Source organism: Xenopus laevis, chromosome 1L (assembly GCF_017654675.1).
Source record: "Xenopus laevis strain J_2021 chromosome 1L, Xenopus_laevis_v10.1, whole genome shotgun sequence".
Taxonomy (NCBI): domain Eukaryota; kingdom Metazoa; phylum Chordata; class Amphibia; order Anura; family Pipidae; genus Xenopus; species Xenopus laevis.
In genome coordinates, this window is record NC_054371.1 from 179,401,995 (window position 1) to 179,417,135 (window position 15,141).

General features: G+C 35.8%; 1 protein-coding gene across 1 annotated transcript in view; it reads right to left on the reverse strand.

The window, feature by feature from the left end:
• Positions 1 to 1,563: 1,563 nt before the first annotated feature.
• Positions 1,564 to 15,141, reverse strand: part of taok3.L (TAO kinase 3 L homeolog) — a gene marked incomplete in the record, with an annotated part of 127,043 nt that continues 113,465 nt past the window's right edge. Inside the window, 6 exon segments of the mRNA NM_001093474.1 lie at positions 1,564 to 2,231; positions 2,232 to 3,580; positions 7,337 to 7,519; positions 13,147 to 13,359; positions 14,083 to 14,322; positions 14,504 to 14,707. Coding sequence (NP_001086943.1) covers positions 3,419 to 3,580; positions 7,337 to 7,519; positions 13,147 to 13,359; positions 14,083 to 14,322; positions 14,504 to 14,707 — 1,002 coding nt within the window.

A 15,141-nucleotide genomic window follows, 5' to 3' on the forward strand; every position in this document is an offset into this window, starting at 1 on the left:
ACCTCTCTATAGGGAGACTAGACAAAAGTGCTAACTGCTGCCTCTAACCATGTATTTGTAAGAAGGTAATATTCTCTTTCAAGAAAGTTGCTTGACTGCCAGAAACAGTTGTTTAGAACAAAGCCTATTTCAGTGCTAAGCACCGCACACTGCCACAGAGACCGGCAATTACCACGTGGATCATGTGTTACAGTGTGTAATAGGAGAAGTGCACAATTTGTTTTTTGTTTTAGCTATAGCCATCAATATGCGGCTTTTTCCACCTCTAAAGAAGATAAAGAAGAGGAAAGAAAACAAGGAAGGAAAATGATAAATAAAATCCAATATCCCCAGCCCTCCAACACTGTTAGCACCTCAAATGCAGAAAATGACGCCATTGTTTGACTGTTTCGTTGCTATAGAGTAAAAGCACTGCTTTTTTTGTCGTATGTCCCAATAGCAGTGAAAAAGTTACAGTACCAAGATTCACTTAAAGCCGTGAACATATTTAGCTGCTTGGATATACATGATAAGCCTGCAACTATCTTTCAGCTCACAATTTGTTCCAAAAAGAGAGTGGGGCCCAAATGAGCACAGTGAAGGAAAGTGCATGTATTCTGCATGAAATTACACACTGGACACATTCTTACTCCATCACCATAAGAGAAATCCCCAGTCCTGGTTTTACATATTAATGGTTCCATCCTGTGAGATCAGCATTAGACAAGCAACATAGGATAGGACAAAGCCTAGAATTGTGATAATCATGCACAAACACAGAAAAGAAAAAAGAAAAGTCCTCAACAGTTGCACAAAGGAACATTTCAAACAAATTTTAAATATTTCAGATGACGCAGACACATGAATCTGTGTCAAATTACAGGTTTATTCATTAACATTGTGCTAATCCTCAGAGTAGTATGTATTGCAGTGAACTGTGGTCTTGGTTTTCAGCTAATGAGAACTTGAGAAGATCAATGCATTCGACCATTAGCAACAAACTTTTTTATGGATATTATTTGCCCAATTGTTTTTTCTCTCTTCCCATGTAACATTTTGTAAGCCTTATGCATACATATGTTTTCTGCCCAAGAGACTCTGATACTCTATATATATATATATATATATATATATATATATATATATATATATATATATATATAGTAAAAAAAACATATTTCATATTTGTTGTTTGCTTATTTGAGGGAGTCCAACTAGATTGAGTCGCAAAACTCCATGTATATGAAATAATTCAATGATTCCCACCTCTTTTCTCTTGTACTCCAAGTCAAATTGCAGCCTTTAGGTTAAAAATAAGTCATTGGTATTTAAGGACAAGGGACCTCTTGGTAGTCAGCCAATCTCAACCACTGTTCCTAAGAAGAGACTAATGGAAAAGAAGTGTGACCCACTGAAGTACAGCATCACAGTTTAAAGGTATATGCAGTCTACAAATGGCACCATTTGACCAGGGATTCTAACACAGGCTCTTGAATAATTCTAGATTTCTGAACTTGATATTGCTCACCTTGAAAATGTTGCTCTGCTAGGCTCTTCCATGAGAACTTGTTTGAGACACAGTTATATAGAGTACAAATATATTTTCATCCAAGAAATAAAAGAATTTAAATTATGATCGGTGGAACATTTTGTTAATTCATATAAGAAATACAAACTCCCAAACAACAAACTGAAAAAAAAAAAAAAAAGCCTGGCACATTGAAATGCCAATCATTGTAAATGATCTGGGGCATTAAAAACCATAATGTATGTTAGAACATATGTGAGATCACAAAACATTACATTGCAGTATATCATCGAATAAGAAAACCAGGACTGGAGTAGAAAGTACAGTAGATAGAGTTTTTTTTTGTTTTTTTTTAAAGGTGCAATTAAAAATTCAAAACACAATTTCTGCTCCTGCCAGCATAATTCTTCAAAAGGAACAAAAATATAAAAAAAAAGAAAAAAAAGCAACAAAAAATATATCACAAGACATTCTACCCTCCCCATCTGCCCAACAACCCCCCTCCCCCCCCAATTTCTGATTCTCCCTCACCCAACAATATGTCTATATATATATACAACATGATTGGTTTCTGTAAAATGTATCAAACCTCAATAGTTTAATAAAATCTCTTTTTTTTTTTAATTCCTGACGAACAAATACCAAAAAAACAACAATGTGTATCGAAGCAGCAGTTATCTTAAGGCTGCAGTTTTATGCTTCTCTCTCTCTTTTATGTATTAAATGTATATATATATATATATATATATATATATATATATATATATATATATATATATATATATATATATATATATATATTTATTTTTTTTGCTTGTACTTTAACAGAATAGCAGAATAAAATGTTTGTTGTAACCAACAGATATTTCACATTTTGTTGGCTTTTAAATTCATCTCCACGTTTCTCTCTAGTCTCTCAAAATGTATTATTGAGCGTTGATAAATTAATCACTTCATCCCTGAGTTGCTTTCATTTTTCAAGCTTCGGGGACTTTTGAAGCTTGGTGACTGTATTACTGGCTGCACTAGCAGTAAAGGAGCCGAGATGGTTAATTCATTACAGGCAAACTCCTAGGAGTGCCACCAATGACCCCCAAACATAGATTAAAGGAACACACTATTGCCAGATTATATTGAACACAGCCACAAACTAGCTCAGGGGTGAAGGGGTTAATCACACAGATGTTGACAATTTGTGCATCATGGTATATGAAACCAAGTAAAACTGCGGACAGCCATCTTTAAAGAAAAAAACAAAAACCAATAAATATACTGTATATATTGTTGTCAATATTCTTTGCCATACGGTCAACCTGTTAATAATACTATGCTTTCAACCCTCAAAAGTTCCCAGACATCAAGGACACGCGTCTCACCTGAAAACTACTGCAAGCTTTCTGCCGAGGTGCAATACCTTGCAATCCTCAGACTGAGCTCTCAAAACCACGTACCTCTCAACATCTTCCCCAAGGAACATCATGGACAAAACTTTGTATAATCAAGTTATCTCTTTCCACAAAAGGGGTATGAGTAAAGGAAGAGTTTCCACACAAAACACAACTGTTTACTTCAAGACTCCTTTCCGTTCTTTGAATCTTCGGTTTGTATAACAAGCACCAATGTTCTGATGGGTTGAAAATTTGAATGACAATCAGGGACACTTGAGAGGTATGCCAGGGAGCTCGCTCCGTGCTGAGATTTGCCCAGAGGCACCCTGGTGAGTAAAAAGAATTACAGGCACTAGTGTCCGACGGACGTCAGAGAGATAGATAGAGACAGAGAGAGTGGGAGGGAGAAAGAGAAGAGAGAGAGAGCACGCCCGTTAAAATGGGGAATGTACGTTTGCAGGTTCTCCTTGCTGTCATTGTTAATATTATTGTTATTTATTTGAATGGCAAAAACTGTCCTCTCTCATCTATAGTCCTCCTTGGGATATTCTAACGTCACCAGATTTCCAAAGCCCATTCTTAAACTTTCCATGTCGAAGGTTTCAATTTCTCTTTCTTGGCGTTCAAAAAGATGCTTGATCCTTTCACTGCGTTCCTTCTGAAGAGCTACCAACTCCTCTTCTATCTGAAAGCGAAATTTAAAGCATTATACACACAGGAATAACAGAATGAGGGGGGCTGGTGGTGTCAAAGTTTGTATTATTGTTTGTTTTCAAAGTGTCAACAGTATTCAATATAGCACTGAGGGGTTTTTAAAAAGACCTATCACTTCCCCCTAATGATTACTATTGGTTTATATGTATATATTGGATCTTGGATTAGTGACAAATGATGGGCCCCTCACTTTAGGCACTTACACACTTTATCCCATATGTAATAAAAGCCACTAAGTTTGCCCAGTAACAATAACCCATTTTTACTAAGATGTTTGCTTTTAAACAGGTGACCGGTAAATTCTACCTGCTGATTGATTGCTATGGGTTTTTGCACCTGGGCAAACTTAGTGCCTTTTATTACAAAACCCCCTTTATCATCAACCCAGACTGTAAAAAATTACTAGTGAATAAAGGATCACTGATACTGTACAACCAATGACAAAGCACACAGAACAAAAATTTCCCTTACACAAGCAGAAGAACTGTCTATAACCAAAGAACTCTGAGTCGGAAAGACAATTGGCTGACACTAATACCTACATACCACTAAATACAAATCCTGTAAGAAATTTTCAGTCTATACTTTTTGAATTAGTTGATACGTTTTGCATCTTGTGTGTATTTAACACTCAAGTTAGTGATTTCTTGAGAGTTGATAATCCTGTAGTTGCTATTTTCCATCACTTTCCAAAAGTTCATAAATTGGACAGGCCCCCTAAAGGTAGACCCATAGTGGCAGGAATTGGGTCACTAGGTGAGCCCCTATCCAAACTCATTGATTTCTATCTCCAACCTCTTGTCCTTCATTTGCCAGGCTACATCAAAGACAGAGGACAAGTATTATGTACCATGAGTAATATGAATTGGCATCAAGATATCAAATGGGCCACAATAGAGGTCTGCTCGCTATACTCTTGTATCCCACATACTCTAAGTTTAAAGGCCATATCATTCCATCTGGATCATTACAGTAAACTTCATACTTAAAGCAATAGAGTTTTTGTTGACACATCATTTTTTACTTTTTGATCATATTTCCTACATAAACAAGGCTAAATTCGCCCCATGCTATGCCAATTTATACATGGCCTGGTGGGAATACATGTATATATACACATTTTTATGGACACTACATAGACGATCTGCTCCTTATTTGGAAGGGCGATCAAATATCATTCAAGGAATTTGTGGAATTTATTAATACTAATGATCTAAATTTACTCTTTACTTATGAATATCATGGCACCAAAATTAACTTGGTAGATATTAGCCTGATAAGTGTAGGAAATAATGTGACTACATCTCTATATCGAAAAAAAATGTGCTACCAACACTTAACTGGAGGCCACTTCTTCTCACCCCAGACATCTCATAAGAAACATACCAATGGGCCAAATTTTGAATCTGAGATGTCGAAGTTCTAATTTTCAAAATTTTGTAACATAAGCATGCCACTTAAGAGATAGACTACTACATAGAGGATACATAATGAGCTTGTTGATAGAAGCTTTCAAAAAAGCTGTTTTAACTCATAGGGATTCTCTCCTTCAGAAATGCATCACCAATCCGCAAGGTCGAATGAAATCGTTGACAACCCATTGTGTATACTAACTTATAGTCCACAATTTCCAATCAAATGTATTATTGAAAAAAATGTTTCTATTCTACGGAATGACAATCAACTAAAAGTGATTTTGGGTTCTGGCTGAAAATTTGTCACTAGGAAGGGACTCATGTTGAGTAATATGCTATCACCCAATATGATTACAACTAAGAAAGAAAAAAACCCTATCTGGCTATCAACAAAGGGTAATTACAGATGCGGTGCTAAACAATGCATTATCTGCCCCATATGAATAAAAGTGACACATTTGTGGCCTCAACCGATGGTAGAATTTATAGGATTAGACATCGGTCGTTCGGCAAGAAGAATCGTCGAGTCTATGGGGAGCTTAAAAGTCAATATATAGGACAAACCTCACGTAAACTGAAGGAGAGAATCCAAGAACACCTATCTGACATTGATATACATAAAGATACCAATGTCTCAAAACATTATCATCTATGCAATTCTGGTGACCTTGGTTGTTTCAATATACAAGGCATTCAAAAGAGTTAATCTGGATAATTGTGATGGGGATCTATCTAAAATACTTTCCAAAAGAGAAGTTTTTTGGATTTTCATTCTAAAAACAAGGATACCTTTAGGAATGAATTCAGAATTTGATGTCTCATGCTACTATTAATAAATATATGTTTATATCTTTTACATACTTTACGCATTCTCATTGTAATTATTTATGTTCATATTTTGTTCATTTAAACAATACTTATGATACATGCTCATTGATTTTTTGTATATTATGTACATGTTGATGTAGTTCTTTTAAAACATATATGGAACACTGTCCCTTTAAGAACTGCTTTTCTTTCTTTTTTTCTTTCATAGTTTTTGTATAAATGCTCTTTTCCTGTGGGGGATATCACAGCCCATGATTGAGTACCCCTGTGGGTATGAAACGCGTAGGGCACATGGAGACGTGAATATATTTATAACTTTGATTAATAAATATTTTAAACTATATTTAAACTATATTTTGGCCCTGTTGATTGTGCTGGATAGCCCTGCTCTTGTTGTATAACTTAAGAAAACACTTAAAAAAAATCTAATTTATTTGCACTTTTTATACATTTTTATATTAGATGAGAACGATCGTGAAAATGTAATATAAGCTTCATCATACTGAAATAAGAAACTTTCTAAATACAATTAAATATTCTGCATTGTTTCTGAAATAATAAAGTTTAGGTTCACTATCCCTATATCAGCATCTGTTTCTCCTCATTCTGTCTTCTTGCAGCAGTTGGGTGTCAGATATTCATTGACAGTTAGATCCAATATATTTTATAGGGGGGCTCCTTTCCTAGCAGATGTATTAGAGCTCACTCAAATAACGGATTCCAGTACAAACAAAATCTAACAAAATAACTGCCTTTTGCATAAATCCTGAATGTAAAGAGAGAAGATGTCTGGTGATTTTAATAGAGTGGCACCAGACCCAAATATAAATATATATTTATAAAAAAACAAAAAATGCGGTGCACACCAGGAACGTTTTTCAAATAGTTAAAGTTCAATTTTATTTAATGCATTTAAAAAAACAGGTCAACGTTTCGGTCTGTGTCTACGACCTTTCTCAAGAGAGGCAGAAAGGTCTTAGACACAGACCGAAAAGTTGACCTATTTTTTTTAAATGCATTAAATAAAATTGAACTTTTTTAATTATTTGAAATATGTTCCTGGTTTGTTTGTTTATTTATTTATTTATTTATTTATTTATTTATTTATTTATTTATTTATTTATTTATATATATATATATATATATATATATATATATACACACACATATATACACACATATATATATATACACATATATACACATATATATATATATATATATATATATATATATATATATATATATATATATATATATATATATATCCCCCTGTCTGTATGGCCTGTATAAGCTGAGAGCAGGTGCAGTCTGGCAGCGACTCACGGTATGTTAGGTTGAGAAAGTTATAAACAATATATATATTAAAACATTTAAATAAAAAATGATAATATGATATAATGCATACATCAGTCAATGCACATATCTGTACAGTTTACATATATCATTGGACATCCCTTTAAGCAGTAAGCATGGAAAAATACCTTCTGTTCCAAATGCGCTCTTCGGAGGGACACCCTCTGTTCCAGCTTCTGCAGTTCACGCTCATGCTGTGCCTCAGTCTGCATTTTGATCTTGCTCTGGTAAGCGTTCAACAACTCCATCTCCTGTTGAAGCTGTTGCCGAAGAGCTTGGCATTCTGCTTCTTGAGCTTCATCCAACCGCAACTGTAGTCCCAGACAGGCGTAAGAGTTACACGCAAAATAAGGCGAGGGTCATAGTAGACAGTTAGAAGAAACCAATGTATTGAAGAGATGGACGGTAGAGAAATAAAATTAAACAATTTAGGTAAACTATAAAATATTCTGTCTTAGTTTAAATAATTTATTTAGATCATTTGTTTCTACACAAGAGAGGAACTGGAACATACGCCTGAAGGGAGTTATTATTCTATTTTCTAAAGTTTGTGGCCACACTGCAAAGACAGTAGCGTTAAAATTTGTCACAAGGATTCCTCAAAAGGATTGGCCATAAACTAGCAATCATCAGGAGTTTCTATGCTGATGAAACCACATAAAATATATATACACTAGGATATAAAATGTAAATAAGGATCTATTACACTACACAATAAAATGCAGACACCCAAACCAAGACCAAAATGGCTAGTGTATGACCAGCTTCATTAGCTGCAAACTGGGGCAGATATCAAAGGTAGGTAAATCCAAACAAGACTTACATAATCAAACATTTAGCTCTGAATAGTTGATTTGATACACAGGTAAGTAAAAGGAAAGGTAGTGGCTCTTTCATGTTAACATAAATTGACATTCATTCCATTTTTATGATGAACCTATAAATCAGGCAGGTTCATTGTGTCTAATGAAAACCTGTTTTTGTATGGTGAATGAAAATGCCAGCCTAAGCAACTATCCAATATACATTCATTAAACATATTCATCATCATCAATTTATATAGCGCCCACAAGATACGCAGTGCTTTACCTTAGTTATAACAAACAGGGAATAAATGGAGGATAAACAAGGGTTACAGCGTACAATAGGATTAGAGGGTCCTACAACTTTACTAAGTAAAAGGTTAGGGTACAATTGAGACAAAGGATTTTATAAACAATTATGTGATTTTTGATACAGCAATGATTGATTAATTAAGGTACATTGAATAAGCTTCTTTAAACAGGTGGGTTCAGAGGTTTTAAAGTGTTATCGGTACGGACAGCAGTGACTGACTGGCTATATTCTCTTCACTGCTGATTCTGACTCCCAAAACAGTGTAGCAGAAGCCTTATGCTTTACAAACCTCAAAAACTTGACTTTTCATAACCACAGAACCCAAAAAAACTAATACTGATCTCTAATTTATTTCTAATACAGATTTCTAATCTAATAGTGATTGAAATTACATTTATGAAAACATTTGACTATTTTCACCAAATCTCACAAAACGTGGTCTTCAGGTTGAGCCCCAAAGTTTGGATACCACAGACTTGCTGTGTTATATTGTTTACTACCTATTCTATATTTTTCACTTTTGAGTTTCATTATTACTTTTCTCACACATTCAGTTTTCACCAACCCCTTTTTCTTTTCACATTGTTTATCCCCCCCCCCCCGCCAGGGAAATAAATTTGAATTCTTAGGCAAAATGTTTGTCTGGGATGGTTTATTTATCATGCTTAAAGTAGTTGGATTGGAAAGGTTGCCTAATTAGTAGATCTTTGCCAATTTAGCTACCTGAGAAGTGGACCAAATTCAGACTCAATCATTTGTCACCCTAACCAACAACTTAACATCAGAGGCTAGTGCATTGCTTTTGGGCAATAACGTAATTTTAATTCCCCTGATACAGTTTAGCCACTGCCACCAGGAGATTAGTACAGCCTTTGCCCAATGGGATTATCTATCAAGACCAATTAATATGTAGCCTGGGTCTAACCAGGTATTGAATGGTTTTGAACCAGACAAACACACCAGTTGCCTATTTGGTCAAGAGTTGCTAAGCGGACAGTCAGCACCTTCCCAGCTTTGGCTGGAAAGGACTGATGATGTTTTTGTCTCCACATTCAATGATTTTTTTTTAGGGTTGATTAATAAAGTGGTTCTCTTCTCCTATTCTATTATTGCAGCTTGTTTGTGTGTCTGTATAGGGCACAAAAAAAAACTTGAACCCAAACATTACCACTTGGCTTTAGTAATCACATACTCACCCCTTTTATACAACTACCTATGATTTGAAATGTTTGTTTAAATAATTTTTTTATATTAAAGGTTCAGATTCCATGTATTCAAATGGTATAATGTTAAGGCTCCTTTTCTATTTTGACCCTCAGGTTAATGGCACATTGAGCTATTTCTGGCACTCTGAGCACCAAAGTAGGCCAAAAAGGCAAGAAACTAAAACCACCCCCCAAAATTGTCCCAGTATTTGCTGGAAATGGGTCCATGCATTGTTCCAGGCAACTCACACCTGACAAGCAATGGCACGTGCATTTTTTCAGATGGGACTAGTCTATCGGGGCTTTGGCACCATGTTTTTGGGCTAGGACACTCAAAGTGCCCAAAAAAGCCTTGTGACTTTCATAATCCTCATCATTATTTTTATAGTTATTTTATTAAAGGACATGTCAACTAGCGATGCGAGTGTCGAGAAAAGCTCACCTGACCTGAACCCGCCCAATCCATGCTGCCCGTGGCTTCCCCCTACATTTAAAGACCCACTCTGCCCACCGATGATGCCACAAAACGGACGGAGCAGGTGCACATAAAAATTGGAAGCCAGCAGTCTTAGGTCTCGGGAGGGGAGAGCTGGCAGAAGAGGTCAACACTAACTGCAAATGGCACAACTTATACTGCAATATACAAGAATTACAGATTTTCTATGGTTTTTAAGTTATTTGAATATGTGTTGCTATTGAAAGCAGTGTCTGTCCCTTTCTGTTCTCTGCCCTGATAGCTCAGACTGCTGATACAATGTAAGACAAGTAGCTGATTAAAATCATTTAATTGTTAATCATTAATATTGACTATCATTGACTATCAAGTCCATCAAAATGCTCTTGCAAAGAAATATTTTAGACTTTTTTTGCAAGGTATATGCCTAGATGGCACGGATAACAGAAACATAGGTAGGCTGTACAAGCTAGTTCAACAGCTTCTCCCCCACATGCAACTTTGTACTAGGAATTGGAAATAATATATAACATTGGATTTGCTGAATCCATTAACCCTCCCTTAACCTTCACAATTCTTTACAATATAATAATAGTACAGTATGATCATTTCCAGGGAGTACAGCAGGTCAAAAATATCTGGGCACAGTGTAATTAAAATAAGTAATTCAACAGCCCTTCAAACATTATTAATACATGTATAGGACCTGTTATCCAAAATGCTCGGGACTTGGGGGTCTTCCTGATAACGGATCTTTCCATAATTTGGATCTTCATATCTTAAGTCTACTAGAAAATCCTTTAAACATTAAATAAACCCAACAGGCTGGTTTTGCTTCCAATAAGGATTAAGGATATGTTCGTTTGGATCAAGTACAAGGTACTGTTTTATTATTACAGAGAAAAAGGAAATCATTTTTAAAAATTTGGATTATTTGGATAAAATGGAGTCTATGGGAGATGGCCATTCCGTAATTCAGAGCTTTCTGGATAACAGGTTTCTGGATAATGGATCACATACATGTACTAAGTTGGAACACTCATTGCTGAGTCCTTAGCTATCTCTGGAAGCAGCACCAGCACAATAACTATTATATACTATGACATTTTTTTTACGAACAAGCAGCTAAACTACACAGAGGCCTAACACCACTGAAGTGGCATAAATGGTGCCACCACAGAAACAGAAGTGGAACTGAAGAAGAAACTGCATGTTAATAACCAAGGTTTCCTAAAATGTTCTTTACAAAAAATAACTTCACATACTGGAAGGGCACTACATGAACTAATGATTGCTGTATGCGTATAGTCAAAAGCAGGGGCGTAACTATAGAGGAAGCAGACCCTGCGGCTGCAGGGGGCCCAGGAGGTATAGGGGCCCCATGAGGCCCTAATTCATATACAATTTCAATAAATATTGGAGAAACAAGTCAACCTCTAAATATTTTGGGGCCTGAAAAATAATTTGCTGTGGGGCCCAGTAATATCTAGTTACACCACTGGTCAAAAGAAAAACTAGATTAGAAAAACAGAGTTCTTTACCTAGTTTTATGGGTATGCAGCATGAAGAACTACATATTTGAAGATTCTTGATGTTTGGTGGGTACTCACAAACCTATTTTTTAGACAAATTATTTCATCTTGGAGAGCTGCTCTCCAAACATGCATAAAGTACATAACACATTGCTGATAAATACTCTGTAAAAGACCAGAAGGTTATTTTCCCTTTATACACATAGTATACCCACACTAACAAATATAGCTTGTCAGGGGACACAGTTAAACCTCATCAGTTGGATGACTGAATTTCTGTTGGATACAAATGGGCAAAACGTAAATAGAAATGAGCCAGCTCAACCTTCATTTTAGAAGACTTGTTTTGAGGTACCCACCATGTGACTTTATAGTAAATGCCATTTTCTCTGGGGGACATGCTGGACTATTCCGACCAATTTTGTATCCTCAAACAAAATGGGCATTATTTGATGCTGCTCATGACAGGGTATGCTGGGTTTACATAGTGTGAGCACTGCAAACCATTGTTGGGGAGACTGTAGGTCACCTGAAGCATTATATTCTAGGACTAGTAATACAAGGCATACATTGTGGGACACTGTTTTGATACCTGAGTGAATTGTTATGTGCTATAGGCAGTGATCCACGGATTGGGATATTGTGGACTATGTGATGCACTGTGAGCAGTGAGGACAACTGCATTAGGCAGTGTGTCTCATGCAGTTTTCTTTGGAGCAAAGTGTCCCATTCGTTAGGACATTTTAGGCAGTCAGTAACCAATCAGATACTTGAGGGGGAGCCACATGGGTCATAACTGTTGCTTTTGAATCTGAGCTGCATGCTAAGGATCAATTGCAAACTCAATTAAAGGAAAACTATACCCCCCAAACAATGTAGGTCTCTATTAAAAGATACTGAGTAAAACAGCTCATGTGTAAAACCCTGCTTCATGTAAATGAACCATTATCATAATAATATACTTTTTCAGTAGTATGTGCCATTGGGTAATCATAACTAGAAAATTGCCATTTTAAAAAATAAGGGCCGCCCCTGAGATCATAAGATTCACTGTGCAAACATACACACCACATGTAAGGTCACATGAGCCAATTAACAGACAGAGTTCTGCCTTTTGCTTCCTCACTTCTTCCTGTTACAGTTAGTGTTGTAGTATTTGTGGTCAGGTGATCTCTGAGGCAGCACAGATAGAGTCACGAAATGGTGGTTCAAGGCAAGAGGTGTAAAAGTGCAATATTTATGTAAATATATATTCCAGTTTGGTAAGATTCTTTAATATGTCATTCAATTTGATATAAACTATCTGTTGCTTAAGTATTCATTTTGGGGGTATAGTTTTCCTTTAACAGTTATGTCCCATGTGGCCCCACTTAAAGTCGCTGACTAACAGAGTTAAAGAGCTGAAAAACAGGTAGTAGTATTCTCTTCTGTTATGTTAGACATCCAGTCACTCCAGTCTTTATACATTACATTTTTGGCAAACTAACTATATTAGAATTTTTTTTTATTTTGCACAGGCTATTTATCCAGTTTTTATTTTTACACTGAACTGTTCCTTGAAGTACTGTATGCCGCCAATATAAAAGATTTTAAACAAGAACCAATCATAAGCTATATTGTAATAGGCTTACCGCTTGTGAGGCCATCATTTCGTTGATGCTTTGCTCATACTGTTCAGCCAGAATGGCCAATTTGCGCGTCTGCTCATCTTTCAGGGACTTCAATATTGTCTTGTGCTCACACTTTGGGGATACCTCCAGCTGGTGATTCTTTAGGGCCTTGTACTGCTTGGTTTGCACCTTGCAAGTGTCCTGAAACTGTTTCTTAATCTGCATTTCCATAACCTGTGAGGGATGGATTAAAGAAGATAGGTGTTATGAGATAGAATAAATAAGGTTTGGTCTGTTACAGCAATACCCCCTCACTGGATTAGATTTATTTTATGGGAAATCCTCTCAATATTTTCACCATTTTACTTACATTATATATTATTAAGGTAGTCTACTGCGGCTTTTGCACAACAAAAATGTGTAAATATTGACAGCTGTGTTCGATTACATTTAAATGTCCAGAAATTAAAGGTTGCAGCTACAAATAAATGAATTCTTGGCAAACAAATGTCATCGTACATGGGAAAGGCTTTAAATCTATCATTCTGTAAAGAGACATGAATGACATCTGTTTATATCAAAAAAAAGTGTAAAAAGTATACCCATTATATTCTACAGAGCTTATCTACTATCTGCTTTTTCCCTATACAGCTTGAACTGCTGCCTCCATGGCAAAACAGCAGCTTATTTATATAAAATGTAGTAATGTTTCTGAAGCAAACATTTTTTTCCTATGTATGGTAAAAGCACAGTATATTTAAATGCATATAAACCCACTTAAATTTTTTTGGTGTTACTTAAAATCAGATGTACTCAGGTTACTGTTCTAAACATAAAATCATATCAGTATAAAATGCAATCAAAAAAGTAGGTTTGTTAAAAACATATAAGAAGACATTGCAATGTGGGACCCAAACAGAACCCATGCACGGTTTCCCATTCAGCAAAGATGAATACCTTTAGGTTCTTGGGCTGCTGCCGAAGTTCCATCACATGTTTCCGGTGCAACTCTCTTTCCCTACGCTTGTTATATTCCAACTGATTCTCCAGTTCAGTCTGGTGCTGCAGTCGTATGAGGTCCATCCGAAGCTTCTGAAGCATTTGCAGCTGTCGGTACTCTAGCTCCCGTGTAGACTCATCTTGGCGGATAAGCATTGCATGCTCCATTTCCTTTTGGGTTCGCTTCTTATTAAGCTCCTAAAATACAATGGAATGAATACACATAATGCTGCAAAAGTAGAACATAGCCCACAAGTATGTAGTGAAGGTATAATCATGTTTAATTTCTGCCAGAAAAGATCTAAAATATAATAAACTGAAGAAGTAAGAGCAAGAAATAAGAGCAATTGTCGGAATATTTGAAAAACCAGTGGACTACCTCACGAATGTGCTGCTGCTCAACCTCATGCCTCTTAATCATTATCTTCCTTTTAAAGAGTCGGCAGTTTTTCTCATAGTACAGTCTCTGTTGGCTAAGGAGCTGAGCTTCTTCTTCAGCTTGAGTGTGTTGGAGGTTCTCTTTATGTTTTGATATGCGTTCTTGTTTCTCTTTCTTAGGCGTGCTATGGTCCTCATTCAACTCCTGAGCACAAAGCAATCAAAAAAACTAACCTATAGCATTAAATATATAAAGGCACATGTCTACATTTCTTCAGCTAACGTGAGTTACTTAAATTATGAAACATTCAGGAATTATTTTTTTTTAAAGCAGATTTGTTTAGCAGCATTTTCGGTTTAAACATATTTCACCGGCATACTACCCATTGTGATATCAATTTATTTTCACTCTTATTTTCAGATCTATTATCCAGAAAGTTTAGGACCTAGGTTTTTTTTTTCTTGATTAGGGATCTTTCCATAATTTGGATAATTATACATTAAGTTACCTAAACAACATTTAAACATTAAATAAACCCAATAGGGTTGTTTTGCCACCAAAGTATTTTTAGGAAGCTTAGTTAGTTTTGATTACACATTATTATTACACAGAAAAGGACAATTATTTTTTAAAACTAT